Genomic DNA, 22,724 nt, shown 5'->3' with positions numbered 1-22,724 from the left:
TAAAAAACGTGTGTACACACACATGCAGAAATATAGACACTTGTGTTGGCTTGATCATTTGCTTTCTTTAAAAAAATGTGGCAAAATTACTCCTGTTTTCTTCCTTTTTTCATAGTAATGGGTATATAGAAATATGGGGTTCAGACTTAAGATGGCCCAAGAAGTAGGAAACAGAAATTGCATACTTTTCATTTGCAAACACCTGGAAGCCACTGGGTTCCTGGGGTTGTACTTTGGAAGGAGAAAAGGCAAAGACCTCTCTGAAGTTGAACAGTTGGGGCCGTAAGGAAGAACGGCCTGAAGTGGCACCAGAGTCTGCGTGGAGAGTTCAAAGTCAGGTGGAAGTCAGTCACCCGGAGACAGGCCTGCTTCTGTTGGGAGACCAGAGGGGAGAGTGATGCTGAAGGACAGCCACTAACTTAGGTGGAAGCTGATAAAGACAAAACCCTAGTGTGTTTCCCACCAGCATCCTAAATCATACGCAAAATAGGCACAGCACTTGGTACTCCAGAGCAGGGTTTGAAGCTGTGCTCCCGCAGTGTGTACCGTCGTAGGGAGTGAGTGGGTTTGGGGCAGCTAGGGTGGTGTCCAGCCAGAGGACCTTGATTTGATAGACCATTAAGGAAAATACTATGAAGAGTCCAGTGTTTGGCATATTAAAAAAAGGGTCCATTGGTTGTCTAGAAGATGCAAGAGGAATAAATAGCATGGGAGGCAATTTTGACAGAGGAAACTTGTTGCGAAGTAGTAGTGTTTATGTTTTTATCACAGGACAGGATATTTATGTTTCACCAGTTTATAGAAATGTATGTGTTTCAAAAGCCACATTTGTATTTTTAAAAAGAAGTAATTTAGATGGTGTTGCGCACCTTCAAATGTATCTTGGTTAGGAAAAGAGGACAGTTATTTTCTTGAGAAATATTGCTGTTTTTTTAGAGCAATTTGCATTTATTTTTTGTTTTTCTTGTGTGGGTTTGAGGGGTCTGATAGCATTAATGGGCTTTACCCCACATGGAGCTTTGAGCTTATTGTAGCATTGCACACTGATCCCAGGTCAACGTGATGCGTGAAATCAATTTATTTGAATCTCTTTGCCTCTATAGGAATTTGGCAGCGTGCCAGTTGTTTTCATTTAATGTTCTTTGTGTTGAACACAGACAAGCAGGCAGGCTTTTGTATTCCTCTCTCTTTTGGTCTATATCTCTTTCAGCCAGTGTTTTACTCTATGGATTTTGAGATGAAGGAAGACTGTATTATATATATGATTCTAATCATTACTTAATATTTATTTTGTGTGTGCATATGTATTGGGCATTGCATATAAAATGTCTCTTCAAAGATTAAGGAGGTAGTGCATTTATATACAGATATAAATAAATATAAGTATATAAATGTACCACTTTCTTGATGATTGAAGGAATTTTTAAAAATATTTCTGAGGTATAGTGGTGACTTCTTTTGTGCACTAGGAAATATTTCAGAATTTTGTTTAAATAAGATTTTTAAAGAAACATCGTAGGGCATTTGCTTACCATAGTGCCCATTATCAAAACTGAAAATAACAGTGTTAATGACACGATGTAACACCTGTTTAATTCATGAACTGGGATATCAACATTTATTTGGGGGGAGCTCTTTCGATTTCCAAGAATCCACAGTTTAATCGAGCACACGCTAAAGAAAAAATAATTATTATTTTGGTATTATTTTCTTTGAATAATCCATCTTGACGAAGATACCAGTGATTTACATAGATTTGTTATATGTGAATTTTTATGAAGTTCCTGCCATTAGGGTAATTTTTTGGCCTTTATAAAATTTGGAAGGTAGTGGCAGGGAACAGGACTAGGGTTTTTATTACACATAGATTCAGACTTTCTGTGGATGTTTTTATTGGGAGGATTTGTTTCTGGGTCAGACTGAGAAGGAGGTGGGGAAGGAAATGAGAGAGAGAGTGAGGAGAACACTCTGTTGATGCTCCAGGCAGTTCTTGTGGAAGTTGATATGCAGAACCGTGGAGCCGCAGCGCTGGGGGTCAGGCTCCTACCCAGCAGCTCTGCTTCCTTGTTTAATTACCTGAAGAGCAAAACAGTCAGCCTGCAAGTGTGTGAAAACCCGGTATCTCTTGCAGCCGCCTGGTGCTCTGACATCCTGCGAGGCCAGCCCTGTCTGTCCACCAGCGGCAGGCCGGCTCCCGCCTGGGTTCCTTTCTCTCTGCAGGCATTGTGTGGAAGAGGGTTTGGTCAGGAATTTGAGATTCCTGCCAGTGCTGTGGCCATGCTCTCTCCTGCAGAACTACACTAACAGATACTCCTGATTTTTCTTTTTTTATCAAATGGATCTAAAAATTTGGCTCTTTCATTCTACACTGTGGCCTTGCTGTGAAGCAATGTCTTTTTCAACAGCAACAGACATTAACCCGTAGAACAATGGCCTTGGTTAATGGGCTGTTATTTTCCTAATTCTTGTTGTATAATGTCCCACCTGTGATGCCCTTTTGGGTCGGTGGTTCTAGTAGTTCAGGATGGAACCAGTGATTTTGGGGTTGTTTCTGTGAGGCTGTCTTGGAAAATTAATGTGTTCATAAAAATAGAATAGTCAATCTTTAAACATAGGTGATTGAACTTTTGAGGTGTGTTTTCTTCTTTCCTTAGAATTCAAATATGAATTTGTACATTTGCTAGGGGAAGCTGGGGGTTGGTGTGGACAGTTTGAAAGTAGTATAGGATAAATGTTCTGAGGAATGCTCGGAGACGGAGTTATCTGGGAGATTCCAATCGTAGAACCAAGATGCTGTGTTACTGAGAGGAAGTCCGTCAGGTCCTGTATCCACAGTGTGGGCTGATGAAAAGTCTGAGCTGTGGGAGAGGGAGCAGGGGTGGTAGGGTGGTGGTGGGGGGCTTTCCTGCAAAGGGAGGGGAAAGTGTGGTGCCCGGATTTGGTGTTTCCACCTACCTTATTAGGATTCTGTCAAGCAACTTAAGGGCATTTATCCTTTAGATGGACGTATCTGCATCCCATTGATGGTGCTAGGAGTTATGGGCATGTAAAGAGAGCAGCGTGTACCTCTGTGTGGGATGAGCACAGCTCCAGGGGACTGATTCCATTTTTTTTTGCATAGAATAAAGGAACTGGACTTTGCAGGGAAGAGTGTGGTAGGAATGATTCCACAACCTTCTTTCCGTATTATATTTATGAAGGTAATGTCAATATTTTCGGTATTTGTACACCACTCCAGTGGAAAGTCCATCAACATTGCAATAATTGGATTAGCCTGGTGTGCCTTGTGACGAAGCTGGCGTCGCCATGATCTGTTCTGCACCAATGTAAGCAGCTCTGCCATGGTGTTATGCGTGTCCTTAGGCGTGTGCATGTTTATTTGCGAATCAGCCTGTTTCATTTCTTTCATTATATTTTGCTTTTCAACATCAGTGTAAATATGAGAAAAGAAAACATATAAATATATGTCAGTGTCCTTCCTTCACTGGTGTCCTCCACTGACTCTGGGTTTCCTCGTTTTGAAGCTCCAGCGTTTTTCTAGTTCTCGCGAACTGGAGCTTTCTTACATGCAAGTAACATTCGCGTCATTTGTAGCATTAAGACTTGGCAGCACTGAGTGTATGTAATGGGAGAAAAACTTGGAGGACTTGAAAAGTGAATGGAGAGTTATGGCTTGCAGGTGGCATTGGGAATTAGAGAAGAACATATGAACAAGAATGTGGGGTTGGGTGCCCTGTGCTGAGTGTGCTAAGGGTGGAGTGAAATGGCAAGGGAAAAAATCAGATGTATGGGAGAAGAGAGGGAGGTGAATTACCCTAGAAAAGAGAAGGGACAATTCCTTTACAAACTGTGCACTTGTGGCAATTTACCAGCAGGAATGAAGACAGGACAATTTTGTCAGATAAACAAGTCACATTTCATCCCCCAAATGTAAGAGTTTGGTATCGTAACATAAAGAATAATTTTAATGAGTCAGGGTTAGAAGTGGAGTTTTCATACAGAGTAAGGAAACTGAGTCGAGATTTACAAATTTTCACAACTGTTTGGTACATTTCAGAATATGCAGCATTACATTCTGTTGTGCCTGGTCTTGTTGGGCATGGAGAATGGGGCATGGGTGATGAAACCCAGTAGCGTTAGAGTGAAACATTAATTTAAAAATTCGCACTGTTATAAAAGGAAATGTATTATACTGGGTATTATTGGAACAAATAAATCATTCATTTTGGAATGAAAGTTTGTAATGGAATCAATTTGTGGTAGCTAAAAGTCATTTTTTAGTAAATTTGAATTTGTTTGTAAGTGTGGCAAGTTAGAATGTGTGCATTTTCATTCATTTGGAATGAAAATTTGTAATGGAATCAGTCCATGGTAGCTAAAAATCATTTTGAGTAAGTTTGAATTTGTTTATAAACTTGGCAAATTAGTATGTGTGCATAGATATTCCTAATTTGCAATGTGGAGAGATAGAAGTGGAGAGTTTGAGATAAAAGTCCTGTGGAAAAGAAATATGATGAAAAAATTCTGCGATTTTATTTTATTGCTGTGTATTTGCTCCACCTGGTGGATTTTGTTGAAAGTGTTTTAATTCTTGTTAATGAAAAGAATACCCTTTTTACAATTTATAGGAAGATACATCGTTTGTTTTATTTTTGTTACTCTGTTAAATAGTTTAATTCCTATCAAGGTCAAAACATTTATATGTCTTTGTTTAGTTTTCTTAATCCATTGAAATTAATATATTCGTTCTTCTGGTTCAAAATGTCACACATGCTCATTTGGAAAATAGAGAAAAATACAAGATTTGGAAAATAGACAAAAATCAAAAAAAGAAATAAACACCATTTATAGTTTCATTACCTGGGACTGTTGCTTTTTAAAAAAATAACAGATGTTATCAGAAGAGGTCCATTCTGCATTTACATTTATTTAAAGATGTGTGGAATGTTAAATACTATGCCAAAGTGTGATGGCTGTTATTTTAATTATTTGGGGGCAGTTGCTCTTCTTATAACTTCTAGGATCTCCCCCCTCCCCGCAAAAAATGTTCAGCAGGAACTGGTTTTATTCAGCTGTACGTCTGTGTAGACAGAGATTAAAGGCACCTCATGCATTCACAGGGCTGTTTGCAGGGCTGATGAGATCTGTGGTTCCGTGGGTTTACACAGACTGCATTCTTTGGAAATCTTAAGGATTCAGTTGTACTTTGATCATCTTATTGTCTTCCATAGGTTATTTTTTTTCTCCTTTAGACTGTAACAGCTCTGTTACAGAAGGTGAAGTTTTCAAAACAGTGTCTTCATATGCAAGGGATTTGGAGACCTTTTTATTGTCTTTAAAATTGTCATTCATAGTCCTCATTAGCGTTTATTGTTGCAAGCCTACAAGCAGAAAATGTGAAATTGGTATGTCATGAATAGCCCCACAGCGCTCTTGAGCCCCTCCCATTCTGCCTGCAGTGTGGTGTGGGCTGGGCTTCGAGGGAAGCTGTCCAGATGGCTGCCTGCACAGAGCAGAGATGCAGGTTTTGTCTCTGGTGCTGAGAGGAGGGAAAGTTCATTGGAGCATACGCCGGCACCCTTGCTTTTTAACAACACTGACTCGCCATTAGTTAGGATGGGGAGGTGGTGACACAGAAACAAAGGTTTTCCATTTAATGTTATGGTCCTTGTCCAATGGATAAGGGATGGGTAGTTAAGGTGTCTTCTCTACAATCTGAGTGATTTTTATGGTTGTAAAAATATGAGGAAACTAATAAATGACAGCTTGTTTGCAGATGTACATGCAAGTGTACACTTAAGTTTTATTTTATGGAAAAATTCTTGCATTTGAATTGATGGAGTTAATATAGCTAGTGTTCAGCCTTGTAGATTACTAAGGAAGTGTTATGCTTCCAAATAGTTTAAAAAATTAACCCCTTATTGGTGCCTATGAAGTAATCTATAATTAATATTAATAAGTTTGAAGTTTGCATTTAAATAGTGAAACATTCAGACAATGAAAGTTTTAAATGTATTATAACATTCCAGAATTTTACTGAATATTAGGTATTAAAAATGAAAATTTGTTGGTAGAAAATAACTGAAGTACATTGGGTTATTTTAAAGGCAATAGTATAGTCAGAAACAATTCATAGTAACTTAATTGTAGATTTTGTAATTTCTAGCACAGGATATTTTATCTTAAACATTTTATTTTGCACAAATACATGCAAGTGCACATACTAAACATTTAAATGCACTAGTAAACATCTTTTCATTCAAAATAGAGGAAGTAATTTTCTCAGTATTATGGAGTAGATAAAAGTATACTTTAATCCAACTTAAGAATCACGTATATTGCTTGAAAAATTACTGATATGACATTTTATTCTCTACACAGTGAAAATGGAAAAAATATAGAGACATTGGGTTTTCAGTTTAGGAAATCATTATTGTTTAAAAATATGTTGTGATCAGAACCTTCAAATTAGATAGAGTTCAGAGCACATTATTAACACACTTTAACTATTGAAAACAAATATCAAAGTGACCTAAGTCGTCGAGTTTGACATGTCCTAGGTGAAGGTAAGGGAAGGGGTTGTGACTTCTGGCGCTGGGCCTGCCACTTGCCCCAGTAGATTAGGATTTCTTGACACGCCGGCCCAGCATGGTGTCCATGAGACACTGGGTTGTACGGCGCTTTGTCATCAGGTTGCGGATGATCCGAGCAGGGAAGCTTCCTCCTGCGATGTCTGGTGTAATCACCTATCGAGACACGCTCCCTCTGTCCGGCATGTTTTTTCTTCCTGAATTCCATCGTATTGCTAGCACTTAGGTCCTCTTGGACAGCCCTAAATAACTGGGCCCCGTGCTGTTTATACATCCTTCAGGTTTTTAAAATGGCAGTCATTCTCTGTTCTTGACTTGTCACTCAAGCAAATTCTTGTGAGCTCTTCTGTGGGCTGCTTTAAAGTTGAAGAGGCACAAATGCTTGCCAACCGTCTCCCCCAAAGGAGGTATTTGAGGGAAACGGTGTGAATGTGTCTCGTTGTTTACAACAGACATTTATAGAAAGGAGTTTAAATGACAGATGATCCTCTTACCTGTATGAAATAGTTCAGTGAACTTTGCAACCTAATTTTCTTCTCTGCCTCTGATTTCTTTGTGGTCAGCTCTGTCTCAGCCTAACTACAACTGTAACCATTTGCGTTTCTTGTGGCACAACACAGCTGGATTTGTCTTTGCCAGGAAACAATCTATTATGGCCTTTAATACAGTTTCAGCTGCCTTTTAGTGGCAGGAACAAATTCACGTACGTTTTTATTAGGTGATGTATCCATTTAATTGACTGTCACAATGATGAGAAGTTAGGAAATCATCTGAGAGAGAGGTCCATCTCCCTTAGCCCAACAGCTCACCAGTTAGGTAGGTTTGCCCTGCCAGTGGGATGCCTTTAGAAAACACTAATAGCTTCCAGCTGGGTGGAAAATCAAAACCTTTGGGGTCTGACAAAACTAGCAGATTTGAATTTGAAAGCAGAGCTAATGCCTCCATTTTATTTTTTACCACTCGCCCATAAAACATTATTTTCCAATATGTCAACCTCATTTGGTGGCCAGTGGTCTGAAATTGAAAGTGGAACAAGCAAGTAGAGAAATCTGGACATTAGGGAGCCTGCCCTTTCAAGCTGGTGTGCCACTTGGTGGAAGAGCCTCCTCCAAGACCAGGGGGGTCCTAATGACCATTCATCAATGCTCGTTGGCTGATCATTGAGTGCCTTCTCATTCAGTTTATCAAGTCTTGCACATAAAAAGTCAGAATAAGCCTTATTCAGCTTTGTTAAAGGCAACTAGGAGTAAAATGCTCCACTTGAACCTATTTTGCCCTTGTTTTTTCACTTTGTTAATGCAGCCCTGCTTAAATGAGTGTCTTTATTGGGTCAGTTAGAATATCTGAAACTATTAATTCTCTGGTATTGAATAGCTGGTGGCAGGCCAGAGCAGATGGGGTAGGAAAGTATTTGGTTGGGTGTATTGCTTTCAATTAGGATCAATGAGGTTTCAGCTTCTTTGAATTAACTCACTTAATGCCCACTGTGTGAAGTCACAGCCTGCTAGAAGCAGGAAAGAAAGTTGAGAAGACCTGTAGAAAAGCTTTAACTCAAATTCTCCCTTCACTGGTGTAGAGAGCTTTCGTTAATTGCAGACGATTTTAATAGACTGCTAGCCCCTATTGGTTAAGTCAGGTTTTGAACAAAGGCAAAATCTGTAGGATAGGGTTCGTTTGTTTTGGAAACAAGTGAAAAATACCTTGGAGTAATACAATACCATATGCCTTTCTGGAGAATGATGTAAAATTACTGTCAAAAACGAGTTTATGTATTTTTTCCAGAAGCTTGGCCTTCAGTTGTTTGACTAAATTTACCAATTTGGAAAGTGGGTATTCAGATGACTTTCTTTAACAGATCACCTTAGAAATGCTCTGTGTTCTTAATTACAAGACATTCCTTCACTGACATGGTTCTCTTGAGGAAGTACGTAATTGGTCAGCAGTGTATTCTTTATGATTGTTTTGAATCTATTTAATTTTTAAAACATGTTTTCTAATGGTGCAGGACAGTGCTTTGTACTGGAGAAAACTTTAGCACTGTGTGTTTCCCCCCCATTCACTGCATGAATGCATTCATCCTGTTATTGATTGTCTATTTTTACTATACAGTTTGGATGTTAGAGATCTTGGCTGCTATACTTTTTTTCTTTTTTATTGAAGGGAAAGTTATTTTTGTCTAAGTAACTGCGTGGAACTAGGTCTCCAGGTTTCCATGTTCAGGGAGAACGGCCAAATAGGGTCGCTGCTTTGCGTGGCCCTATAGCTTGAGGACCACGAGGAAGAAACTGGTTCCCTGGGAAAATGCTGAACTAGTCTCAGATGCACACACACTCAGGCCCTTTCTGCAATCAGACTTCTAGGTGAGAATCTCCAGGGATCCGGGTTTTGTTGACGTGGATCAATTTAAAGTGGCAATTACTGTAGTCAGATAACAGCTTAAAAAGCTTTTTTACACATAGAAAAGATACATAATCACACAGCATATGGACGTTCAATTTTCTGAGCGATGGCTTAGCAACTTGCAGTGCACCGATATTAAGACCTAGTTTTAAAACCGGATATCATCCAGTTTTCTTCAAGTGGAATGCATTTTTGTCCTGTGATTTTCTATTTCAGAAGTGATTCACCGTGCATATCCCTGAAAGGTTGGGTTTCCCACCGTGAACATATTTTCTTTCTCACACAGATAAACTATTTTAAAAAATCATTGAGTGGCTTTAAAAAATACTCTGTTTAAAATGAAAATACACGGATTTCGGATGCTGGATTCCATAAAGGCCCTTATTGCAGGACTTAATTGATTATCACTCTCATGCCTGCTATAAAGCTTTCTGTCATAAGAATGTTTTAGCTCGGTGCTTAACTATACAGAAATCCATTACACAGAACCTCATTACAAGTGACATCTAACTAAGATGAACAAAAAGATTAGCCTCATAAATAGGGTGCAGTATACTGTTAGTGACAGAACAGAGTAATCATTATGAATTATACTCTTTTTATAAGTTGTCTCTGACCATGATGGATTTTTGAGGGGTTCACTAGATGCAGCAGTACTTCTAGGGCGCAATATTTTGGGGCTGTGGAAGTTCATATTGATTGACACTGTTTACTAAAGATGAATTATTTTGAGGTTGGGCAGGGGGTGTGTGCGTGTGTGGGTGTGCTTTGAAACAGGTTGAGTGCACTCTTGTGAAGAAGTGTAGGAAGGGCGAGGAGGTAGAAGTCACAGTGACTGCCTGTGTTTTTAGATGGGCTTTTATGATTTTTTTTTGAGGCGGAGAGTAGGGGGCACATCTTACCTGACAAAGGCTAAAAGGCATATAGAAAGTGTAGAACAAGCAGAGGAAGACTGTGAAGGGATAGCGAGAGTTAAAGGGGATGCTCCTGTCTGTCATATATTCCTTGAACTTGCAGGGTTGTCAGAGGCTCCTGGGCAGAATTGTTTTTGTGTTTATAGTGGATTGAACATGCATTGGAAAGGTAAAGCCCGAGGCATCTGTCTCATCATGTGCCTGCCCTGTTGTTAAAACAAATACATACAGACCTGGGGAAGATTTGCAAGTGTTGAAGTGAGGAAGAGTTTTAGAGGGAAACGGTATTTTCCGTCTGCCTGGCATTTTTGTGTGTTTAGAAAAGGCATGCAAGGCAGACAGGCGTATGTTTCTCCTGTGAGGCAAGGATGTTTTACAAAGGACTAAAGAGGGACTGCTGAGAGGAAAATAGCTAGCTTTAGCTAAAGCACTGTAACAAAGGCTTGTAGTTTTATATATCATGGTGTCCATTAAAGCTTAATAGGGAAGAGTCCATTGAACCGGGTTGGGTATGTGTTATTCATGGGAAGGATAAACATTGAAGGGTGTGCAAAAAATCAGAAATCAGGAGGACATGATTGTTCAGCTTTTGAAAAGGCTTTTTGCAGTGAAGATTTTGTTTTCATTTCCCATGGATCTCTATGCCAGATAGAGGAGAGTAAGCTGGAAATGTTTGGCGCGTATCAGCACAGGGATCGCAGGGGGTTAAAAGCGCACTAGTAAAATAAAAGTGGCCTGCTTCGGCTTTTACAGTGTTCTATTTTACACATACTGCTGAGAAGCTGACAAAAGGAATGATTCCGATACTTTGTTCGGTGTGATAAACTGGCACCATATACAAAGTCTTATAAAGCTGTTTTTATACTGTTTTGGATTTTCAGTTCAATAAACAAGCTTTGAGGTTTGTGCCTATGCTTGCTTTTTAAAAAAAATTTAATACCATTCACCATTGTGAGAAGATGAAGGGAAACCTTTTATTGTGAGCACTGGTAGGGGCCAGGTCTACTTTTCATTCTTTTGGCAAAATAAGGGTTAACTTGTAACTGGATGGGGGGTTGGTGAATGAATTATTCAGCATTTAGCTTATCATTCTGCTTTTTACTTTCTGTTCTTTGGTGCTCTGGAACTTCTGAGAGAGAGAGAGAGAGAGAGAGAGAGTGGGTAAGGGGAGGCCACGCTTGCGATACTTTGCACACACATCCCTGTCATTGTTCTGCCTGAAGAGACAGGGCTGGGTTCAAGGCCACATGTGCTCCTGTCATCATCCACATTTCTGCTTCAAGTGCAACCCGGAGTGTCAGCTCTCCATCTGTCTCTGCCTGGCAGACGCACGCGCCCAGCACCCTGCCTCGGGCTATGCCGCCCCTTCTGATGGCCCTCCTCTCTCTGCCTGCACTCATTCCAGAACAGGAGGCATGAGCTCTGCTTGCGCCTGCTTTTAGGAGACAGTCACTTTCTGTGTGGACGCTGCGTTCAAGGATGCCTGGTGAGTTCGCCCTGCTCTCCTTTCTCTCTCTGGTTTTACTATGAAGAAAGCCTACTTTTCCTTAGGCACGGAAACTACCTTCTGCCCCATGGTGCGGGCAGGGGCTGGGGATGACAGGGGTGATTTGTGGAAGGGGGCATACACAGGGCCATCAAAATCTCAGTGCGGGGGGTGTAGGGTGTGGAGTCCTCCCTTTTAAAATTCGGAGGTGTGTTTTAAAAGCTGAGGGGAAACTAGCCACGCATGTGTGCCAGAGCGATTTACTTGAGTGAATTGAGCTCAAGTTAGAAGTATTGTTTCTGTTCTGGATTTTGTGACTGTCATCTGTACCTTGCATCCTGGAAATTTCATCTGTGGAGAGAATTTTCAGATTATGGCGGAACCCCAGGATAAGGTCTCTTTAAAAAGCTGTTTATCTAAAAGAAAGTAAAGAAAGCTTTGGAACTACAAATATTTCCAGTCTTGTCCTAAATCCTTAGATGTCATAGGCAAATAATTGCCATCTGTTAATTAAAAATAAAAAAGTCTGACGAATTACTGAAGCTGTTGTGGTTCTGGAAATTTAGTGTATGTCAGTTTCCTGTGAAAAATATTATCTTTGGAGCCTGGAGCGTTCCTGTCCGAGATTGTTGCCAGGGAAGGCTCTGCTTATGGAGAAAGCAGCCCTGGAGGAGAAGCAACCCCTGATGGGGAAGGAGTCGTTTCTGCTCCTCCCAGGAACTGTCTGTGTTGCCCTGTGCCTACTTTGAGCAGCCTCTCTCTAGATAAAAAAGACAGGGCAGAGAGAGGTCCTACAGCTGGCTAAGTCGTGTAGATTATTTGGGCAGGAGAGGCAAAAAAGGCTGTGCTCGGTCAGAGTGTGTACACCTCACAGATGGTGTTTTGAAACATTATCTGCCAGTTTTTCTGCAACCACAGTTGTGTGTAGGTATTGCCAGTTGTTTGAAGAATGTTTCCCCCTTTAGTATGTGTCTTGTAATTCTCATCATTATTAATATATGTGCAGGAGGGATGCATTTGTCACAGAACTGCAGTTTTTCATTAGTTCAGTCGATGAGAAATGTATGTAGATGAAATGTGGGTAAAACCAATTTACAAAAACACAATGACCAAGGTATTCAAAAGATCATTTTAACTTCTGAAGGTCTCATCTTTATTTGTATGCACTGTGCACCTAAAAATGTAATGTGCATTGGGTGTGCAATGTGGAATGGGTGTGAAAAGATGAGTGTGTTTTTTATTTCACTCAAGTATTATGCAGTTTCATCTGATTTTTATGTCAGCATTTGAATCTTCTTTGTTTTTATGCTCTCCATAAATGTGTTAAATGGTCAGATTTATTTGTATTTTGAGGAATTCAAAATACAAAATAAAACTCACAATAAACCAAAGACATTCGTCAGTGATAATAGGGGAAAGGATAGGACCCTCAGCACCCCTAATCACATGGTTTTAAAGTAATCTTTAAAAGCATCTTTATTTAAAATGCATTGAACTGTAGTTAAAGTTTTAGAATAATTGGCAAGTTTTGTTTTGCTGTTGGGCTGTTAATATCTGACTGGTTCTGAAACAGTAGCCTTAGGTGTGGGCAGTGTTTCTCTCTCTCTCTCTCTCTCTCTCATCAGCTGTGTTAGAGAACCTTTTACTTGGATGCAGAGAATATATTAACAGCTGTGACTGTGAGTATGTGCCAGAATGGAGATACTTGAGCAGATCTGACACTTGGCTATTTTTGACACCCATCTGCACTTTTTAAACTCTACTATTGGGTGGACTGCCTCTTAATATGTTTTTAACACATTTTAGTCCATACATATGCACTTATGTTAATGGACAGTTTTAACCACCTGGGGCGTATTTTATATTTATATATAAGCCAGTATGTGTATAGGAGTAAAAGAGTGTGTTTCAGGTAATGTGCTGTTGTCTCTCTTTTTAAAAATTTGACTTACATATTTATATAACACCATTATTATTACTATTATTATTATTATTATTATTAATGCCAGGTGTCAGAACTGGTTCCTGGTTGTGTCAAACTTGAATGAACTATTCTCAGGTCTCGGACCTTTTTCATAAAAACGGGGCTCCCTGGAAACAGGGAGACTGAATTGCACTGACTGAATTTGTTCAAAGACATACCAATCTGTGGGGGTGGGTAGGTACAAAAGTCTTTCGTGTAGGGGTTTCTAGAATTATTTCAGTTAACAAACACATGCTTTAGCTGTTGATAGCATACTATTACCGAAATGAACTATGAAAAGTCCAAGGAGGCCATGCATACTTAAAAAAAATAAATTGAACTATTTTTATGATTTAATTTAGTATAAGGAAATATCATTTCACTCTTGTCACTCTGTGACAACTGGATCCCTGTGTTTAAGAAAAGGAAAATGTTTTCCTATGACAAGGTTGGGAGACCTGGGGCATTGTATTGTTTCAGGAGGAGATGACTCCAAGCATTCTGAAACATTCATATTTTTATCAATTTTGTATAATACTATCAAAGAACATATGTTGACCTACAAAATGCTTTCCGACTGTTTCCTTAAAAGGACAATAAGTGAGCACAGTCCATGTAGCCCAGAAATAGTGCCGTTCTTTCAGAAGATGGCTAATATTAGGTCAGACCACCCCTTCTCAATGGTCCTGCTCTCCAGATGTGCATGGAACTTTTTTTTTAAGTTCAAGTTTCAAAAAAAAAGTTTGTTTTCAAAGTCTGGTTTTACTTAAGACATCTCCATTCTGGAGTGCATTTCATAAATTGCCCACATATTTTTCTTAGCAGAGAACTTAACTGGCTGTAATTTTTAACACATGGCCACATCATGTGATATTTTCAAAACACTTACGCAGAGCTTTATGAAGGTCCCTGCAGAAATGATCCATCCTCTCACAGCCGGCCTGTTTTTTAGCAGCATATCTGCATTTTCCATTTAGCAGAGTTATATATTATTAGCTTACATTTTTGGGTAGTAAAACAGTGCATTGCTGATTGTAAAACATGGACTTTATTATCTGCTGAAAATTGATTTGGCATTTATAGCCACTGTGTACGAGACTGTGTTTCTGTTTTTAACATCAGTGCTTGCAAGCGATGATTTGTGTGAAAAACAGCAATGGAATTGCCATGGACAGACAACTGTTAGTGTCCCTAGCAACCGAACGTTTGGCTAATGCACCTGGTTATTATTCTTTTTAATCAATGCATCTAAATGTTCTTATTCAAGAACAGAAAACACAACAGTGCATTCACCGTCACTCTGTTTTACCCTGCCGGTGGGTTTGCCATTGTGTTAGGCTAATTCTTCAAACAAGCCTCCTGCCAGCTATTAAAGAAAAATCTATAAGCCGCAAATATCCAATTATACATGTAGTTTATATGAATATTACTTCTTTGTAGCAGAAATTTAGATTTTCCAGCTTTTCTCCAAACTCTGGCACCCTTTCCCTCTTTCTTTCAAAATTATTTCCTCTATAATGTTTCAGAGTTCTTGACCTCTTAGTTCGATATTTTAAACAATACTTAGAAAGTTTCACAAGGCATCTCCCTGTATAGTTAATGATCTATTGAAAAATGTACGTGTTTAATTTGGGGGGGAGGGTGATAATTTGTGAAGTTTTCATAAGACTGCTAGTTTATTTTTGCTTTTTAGAGCAAACATTCTCTTAGTGGGCACTATATAGTGTAGTAAGGTTTATTAATCATCTCGTCACCAGTGATATTGGATGTTTGCAAAGAAGCTGCTGGGATTACAAGATTCTGAACGGCCTTCTGCATCAGCAGAGGAACAGAAACGTTTTAGAGCTGGAAGGTTCATCTTGCAAGTGCCTCCAACTTACAGATGTTGAAACTGAAGCTCCTTGAGGTTGAGCAACTTGCTCAGGTGGTTTGTTAAATTGAGGGAGAAGTTTCTCTCAGTCACCCTCTATACCATGCCTCTTCTACCTCTCATATGCACATTAAGTCCCATTGCCATATCCGCGCCAGTCTTACTTTGCTGTCTTTTATATCCAGCCCTGGATTGCTTTTTACCACATGCCTTCTTCCTTCCTTCTCCAGGACTGCAGAGCTATGTAGGAGAATCTGTGACAGGAATTGCTTGGCCCGTGGCAGAGGTGTGCTGTCAAACTGGGACAACTGTAATAACAGAATAACAGTAAAAAAGAATTTTAAAAATCACCTTATAATAATTGTTTGGAAACTAGAAAGCCTCCCTGTGGTTAGTTACCAGAGTATTAAGCAGGTCGAGCAGTGTAGGGTTGGCCACTGAAAGGATAGCGTCACAAGGAACTTCAGGCACTGGAGCAGGCGTCTGTAGGTTGCTGAAAATGTGCCAGGAGAACTATGGTTCCGGCAGGCCCTTGGGAGTTTTGAGTTCTGGTGCTGCAGGCAGAGAAATAAGCAGTCGGTATTACGTGGAGTGATATGAACGTGAGCCTGGAGACAGGTAAAGGAGCCCAGCGTGGGGTAGTACCTAACTGGATAAGGAGTCAAGGCCACAGGGGAAAGGGTGGACAGTGGGCCTATCCTAATGCCTATTGGAAAGCCTTGCCTGCCTCCTGCTTGCTCCAAATGGGATCTCCATTAATGGTATGTTTTTTCGTTTGTTGTTTTTATATGGAGGACAGGACATTCATTTTGTTTATTAAATTTTAATTTGTGCGACAGTGGGTATAGCATTTCTTGAAAGCAGTGTGGGCAGTGTACATACAGCTCCTTGGTAAAATAAGTCGTTAACTGAAATGACTCATAACTTGAGTACAATAGGATTTTACACCTGACCAAGAAGCAGGCTTATATGGCTGGCTTTCTCCAACAGCTGTTCGCATTAATTAATATTAATGTAAATGTACTTTCTGAGAATGTCTAGCTTAATTATGTTTTTCAACACGTAGAGTTCCAATCAAAGGAACCATGAGATCCTCTTAATCTCAAAGGGAATGTGTACCTGTCATCTCTGAAGAGAATAAATCTCTGATAGTATAGCAAGAGCAGCCTTTTATTGAAAGCCTATATATGCCAGGCCCTAGGTGGGCACCTGTATACTTTCTAATTGTCACGACAGCTCTGCAAATGGTTTCTGTGACCACGTGATCTGTTTGAAACATGAAGATCAGATAAGTTAAGCATTTGGGCCAAAGATGTAAATAGAGTTCAATGACAGAGAAGGGATTTCTTGGTTTGTTGATTTTGGATTCCTTCCCCCCCCCCCTTTCCTTTTTGAGGAGAGTGTAAGTATGTTGTGGCTTGATGAGAAGATATTTTGCAATGGAAGCTAGCTAGCTAGAAACATTTAAAAAGGAATATTTGAATTTGAAGGACAGTAGCATAGAAAGGAGAGTTCTTTTTGCTGAGGGATTAAAATGTAAAAGCATTAGCCTTAGTCATCGAGAAATGGTCTTGGATAAAACATTTTGGGATGGCGATTATTTCTCTGGGTATACCTACTTTTCCTGAAGGGGTGCAATGGGAGTGATAGGCAAATGTCCATTAGTTTGAAAAGCCTGATAGAAATCATTTCCTCCTGGCAGCACTGCACAGGTTAACTAAAACGTCACCTTTTCAGACCTTTGGAAGGGGTGATCCTGGCTATCTTTTGTTGATGAGAAGCTCAGATGGATGATTTTCTATGTTTTGGAAACAGTAGAAAATTGGAAAGCAAATGATATATTCAACACATTGACAGACAAAGTTGTTAAACATTGGGTGCTTAAAAAAATTCAGATCTCTTGGTTGAGAGAGTGCTGGGCATCCTGGGTCGCCCCAGGAGGCTCTAGGTGGGCCTGCCTGCATAGTGTGTCCAGAAGATGAATGTGATGTAGGAAAGTGGGTCTCTTTTTTCATTGTGCCTCTCCCCGTCCAAAAAAATGCAATTGATTTTTAAAGTTGTGGGAAGCTTTCTTTAAAAGATTTCACTTCTCTTTTTCACATTTCCCTTTCAAAGGCGAAGTGGTAAGTGTGCTCTGTAAAAAAAAAACAACAACAACAACAAAAACCCCTCACTTTATTAGAGGGATTCATTTAATTCTGTGTGGTTTGTTAACATCATACAGTGTGTGATGCTCATGCAAGACAGTGATTTTGAGAGGATGTATGAGAGCATGATGCAGTAAAGGGTTTGGCCTTAAGAGCTATGAAATTAGATAGGCAGAAATGCTCTTTAGAAAGAAGGGATATCAGAGGGTGTCTTTATCATGTGTTTATGACTTTCACAAGAGTCGTAAAGAGTTTGACAAAGCAGCATTCTTAATAATCTGGGATGATTTTAATGGGGTGCTAAGCTATTTGGAACTTTGAGAGAGACAGTTACTGTGCTTCTGATCATATCTTTGCATTTGAACTTTGTGTGGTTTAACTTCATTGCCTTCCACAGGACTTGTTTGCTTTAATGGTTCTTGGGTTATTGGGAAGTAAACGCATAATAAATTTTGAGGGTTTTGTGGTAACAATGTATATATTTTTGCATTTGAGACGCTTAACAAGTGTCTTGGGAAGGATATGACTGGAAGGAAGAAAGGCCTTGATTCTGACACCTTCCCTCAGAGATGGGCATTGTTTCCTCTCCATTATGGTTAACTCTGAACTTACATACCAGGTGCTCAGGGAACACTTCGTTTGAAAGGCCTGTTAACTTGTATTTTCTTCTTCCTTTCTGCTCTAGCATTACTTGTAGTTGTATAGTCTAGAGACAGGAAAATATGAAAGCAATAAAAATGAACATTTTTATCCTTTGAAAGCACTTGTTTTTTCTAGACTTTATTCCTAGGCATTGGTCTATAAAATTTAGAGTGACAGAATTCAGAGGCAAAATCCAGCTTCTTCATTACCAGGGCATTCTAAGAACATGGAGTAGTCCCCGGCTCCACCCCCCGCCACCCTAAATTTAGTAAATGTAGGTGTGATCAGGCTTTCAAAACTTTCTCTTTTACACTTTCAGAGGTCTTCCTAGAGAACTTTGTTGGAAGGAATACTTACCTGTCATTGAACTATTTTCTACTTGTTTTTCATCTTTATTTACATTTTACTTATATATTCTGGTGTAAAGCATTTGATAACATATTTGGTGATATTAATACATCTTTCACCAAAACCTCTAGGGAAAATTGAACCATTTTGTAGTGTATTCCAGAGAGTAGAAGATTATCTCTTTAAGCCACTAAGTTGCTTCTATTTCCTTGTTTAAAATTTTTGTACTTACTGATGGATCTTTTTGGATGGTTGTGGTCTTAGCTATATTCTTGATTGGTTTGTGCTGAGCATGTTTTATCTTTTGCTTTTTGATTGGGAATAATATTGTAAACACTCAATATATTGTGTTCTATGAAGCCATCTACCAAAAAGTACAAGGCATTGAGAATGCCAATTTCTGGGCGTGAGTCAGGGTTCTTCCACTTAGTGGCCTGAGCAGGAACAAGTCGTGTTACTGTCTGCCCGAGCTTTCCTCTCTTTGTCTTAGATACAATTATTCTGCCTATCTGACTTCTACTTTACATGATGGTGGTAATAATGATTGCAAACCTGCTGTGTGCTCCTAAAAAGCAGAGTTTACATGGAAGTGGTAATTATTAAAGGCAGACAGGGATACGCTCTTGATTTAAATAGGGGGCAGTGTTTGAACCACACAACAGGGCTCTAGGCTGGTTGTTTTTGGTGAGTTTTGTCTACACTGGCTGGGGGTTTCTGAGTTTTATTCACACTTGACAGAATTTTTTTAATCTTTCTGATATCTGCCCATCCCTTTTCTATTAATGTGCCCGTCATTTTACCCATTTAGTAATTTGCTAACTTGGAAAACAGGTTGGTGAGTAAAATAATAAAGTGCATGCTTAAGTGAAAGGCTGGAAAGCCCATCTTGGTTTTTGTCAGATTCTAATAAGTGGCACTTTTAATTTGTGACATCAGTGAGGGTGACCGAGGCTTTTTTCCTCCCGTGCTGATTTTTGCTTGCGTCTCTCAGTAGGGGATGCTGCCAGAGAGCTGCGTTCTGTCTGATCTTTTATGGGTTCCGAGGTCCAGACTCTTTGTTGTTTAAAACAGACATTTCAAGCATCACCCATTCTTCTCGATAAAGCTACAATTTACATTAAGATCTTGATTTCCTACTTCTAATAATTTCATTCTGGGCTACCGGTGAGCTTGGAATGTAGTAGGCAATCAGCAAATGTTTGCTTAATGAATAAGTGAGTGGATGAGAGGGGGGCTGGGGTCCACGGAGATTTTAAAGGACAGAAATAATGCACAAAGCATGTTCATTATTCGGGGAAAAGTTAAGGAATTAATCATAAAATTATTGGTAAATAATAGTTAAGCATCAGGCATTTTCTTTTAGAGTTAAGGAAAAATAGTAAATTTATGTTTTGGTTATACAGCTTTATTGGCACTTTCTGCATAGCAGTTAAAATTGCATGTATTGTAAATTTGATAATTATCCTGATCATATTTATTAAAAGTATAATTCAACATATAACACTTTCAAAAACTCTTTCTGGCATAATTACTGAAATCAGAAACAAAGTCAAGGGCCGTTGACAATTGTATGCGATACATATTTTGGAGAATTAGCTCCTTCCTCACCTGGGCACTTGCATGTAGTTTGGGAGGATGGGTGTGAGGGGTCAGTCATCCAGCAGACGTACTGAGTACATTTCTAGCCAAAGACAAATATCAATGAAATATTTTTATCCTTGTTTACACAGTAAATTCAGCCACCAGTCATCTTAGATGACTAGCAATCTGGTGGGATGATAAAATTTACCCTCAAGACTCTAGAGTGGTTGCTAAGACAATTCATTTCGTGCATGATGTATATTTGATTGAAAAACATTTAGTATGCTGTATTCATGCAGCTTTCTTTCAGTATTTTGCCCTCTTATATTTCTTTCAACTCTTCAATTGAATCATTTGAAAGTGATAGGGTAGGACTTTTGAGTTTTAGAGAATATCGCTACATAGTATACTTTGAAACTAACACAGACTAATATTGAACATGAACTGTGATTGAAAAATAAAAATATATATCCATATAAAATGAACAGTCTTGCTTATTCGACAAAATTTTATAAGTATTTTTTCTTAATACGTGTCTTTTAGAAGTTTACAGATGGTCAGTGTATCAGGTGGGTGTGGCTCTATTTTTATAGGGACCTTACCAATGTCCTGCACAGACTACAGGCTTTCTGAGGGTCATTGAAGCACTTTGGACACATGGTCCAGAGTAATGTCAATAAGGGATTCTCAGAGTGGGGTCCATGGACTGGCAAGCAGCATCAGCATCACCTGGGAACTTCCTGGAACTGCAGCTTATCTGCCCTGCCCCAAACTCACTGAGTCAGAACCTGGGGGTAGGCCTAGCAATCTGTTTGACTTTGCTCTCAGGGAATTCTGAAGTATATTCGAGTTTAAGAATCAAGTTTAAGCATTTTTTTGTTGTTGTTGTTCATAAATAAACCAGGGTAGGTCATAGATGAATGGAAATAAAGGCAATGTATTTTAAGTGATGTATTTGAAAGAGTAATACTCAAGAAATGGCAAATAATGCATTTGTGTAGAGCCTTGGTTTCTAATGACTACATTGGCTGATATAGGTAAGACAAAATGCATTTTAACATGACTTCTGGAATGTTAGTTAGTTCAGGTGGTTACTTTTAAACAGGCGAGTCAATGGTGGAGCATCCAGGTACCATTTACTGTACCCTTGGCTCACCGTGAGGGCACCGTCTAATTATTCATCATTTTGTGAGTTTAGCTGATCGTATTTAGGCAACATTTGGGTGAACCTCAGTTCCACAGTAATACCAGGTTTGGACATATAAAAGTATTCTTTTTATTTTTCTCTGTGTTTAATGTAAATAAGGGTTTGGCGTAATTAAAAAAAAAAATGTTTCATTAGTAGTGCCTGGAGAAGATTTATGTCTTATGTCTCCTGTATCTTCTGTTGTTCTCTTTTGTGCTCGATGTGCCGTTGGTAAGCGTAGTCTGACACGCTTTGTGGCCTTTGCCTCCTGTGATAAAATAGATTGAAATGATTCCTGGCACCATCTGGTGAAGAGGAGCAGCCCTGGAGCCCTGGAGGACTGTGCTTTGAGAGAAAGGAACTGAGTGCTAAGAAATGTGGAAGTCTAGGGACACAGGCAAAGGATTTTTTTTTTTTTAAAGAGCATGAACATTAATACATCTTCTCGAGGTTTGATGGGACATGTACTGCCTACTGCCCCATCTGGTGCTTCTGATTGTGTGGCATATTAGCATGCTGCAAGTTCATAATGTATTCAGGGGGAGGCAGCATCCCTTGCATACCAATTGAGGCATCCTCTCTTTCAGAACTGCTCTTGAATTTCAATGATGTTTATATCTTCCGAGCCTTGACCGAACTGAGCATTTCCGATCTGAGGAATCACGTGAGGGGGAGTGTGTGCTTGTGTGTGTGTTTTCTTTCCTATTCCCCCTTTAATTTATTTTCTGTCCTCTTTTTCTTGATGAAATTATAAATAGTTTCAAATATGTTATTGGTATCTGATTTAAAACAAGTCTTTTTGTTTTGAAGCTCTGTAATACTTTATTATTTCACATATACTCTTAAGACATTTCATCTTGTGGAATTATTTGTGTGCTTGTCCTTTTAGAGACTGACTACCTTTTAAGAGTCAGGCTTGAATCTAATTATATATGGATCTCCATGGCATCTAAAGTTCAGCCATCCATTTAACAAATATTTATTTATTGAGCTCTCGCTGTGGGTGTGACACTGTTGAAGAATCAGTGGTGAGCAAGACTGGGGAGTCCCTCCTCTCAGGGCATTAACATTTTAGATGGGAGACACACAAGAAACAGAAAAATCGATAAGATAGTTTCAGGTAGGGATAAATACAATTAAAACCCAGGAGAGAGGGTGTGTGGGGCGCTCATTTACCTTGACTGCTAAGGCAGGTGCCTTTTAAAAAAGCAGCATATGGATCTCTTTTTTGCCTTATGGGAGTATCAAGAGAGCCAGGGTGTTCTATGAAAAATGAAAAGAAAACTGCATTGGGCAAGTGTTGCTTCCAGTTGACAGATGCATTCTTGTATAATCTCCATATTGTTCTTACTGAATCAAACCACATCTCACAACAGCAGAAACAATGAAGCAAGAAGAAAATGGAGTAGAATAAAAAATGGAGGTAGACGTGACAAAAAGTTATTTAAAATAAAGCATAGAAGGCAAAATTTCTTAAAATATCTTTTAAAATTCCACTTATATGTGTGTGTATATATAAAGATTTTATTTATTTTATTTTTAGAGAGGAAGGGAGGGAGAAAGAGAGGGAAAGAAACATCAAGGTGTAGTTGCCACT

The 22,724-nt window shown here is 39.2% G+C and overlaps 1 protein-coding gene across 3 annotated transcripts in view; it reads left to right on the top strand.

Annotated features, from left to right (window-relative positions):
• Positions 1-22,724, top strand: part of RUNX1T1 (RUNX1 partner transcriptional co-repressor 1) — a 152,618-nt gene that overhangs the window by 30,017 nt on the left and 99,877 nt on the right. The window contains exon 1 of one of the 3 annotated variants that reach the window (XM_037058716.1): positions 11,326-11,390. The exons of the other annotated variants lie outside the window; for them this stretch is intronic. Within the exon in view, the coding sequence (XP_036914611.1) occupies positions 11,384-11,390 (7 nt within the window). The 5' untranslated portion in view covers positions 11,326-11,383. Of the gene's footprint in view, positions 1-11,325; positions 11,391-22,724 lie in introns of those variants that run through there. 3 annotated transcript variants of the gene reach the window in all.

Source organism: Sturnira hondurensis, unplaced genomic scaffold, assembly GCF_014824575.4.
Source record: "Sturnira hondurensis isolate 20B ecotype Veracruz unplaced genomic scaffold, ASM1482457v3 Scaffold0010128, whole genome shotgun sequence".
Lineage (NCBI taxonomy): Eukaryota > Metazoa > Chordata > Mammalia > Chiroptera > Phyllostomidae > Sturnira > Sturnira hondurensis.
Note: the sequence above shows the minus strand (reverse complement) of the source record. Positions and strands in the feature narration are given on the sequence as shown.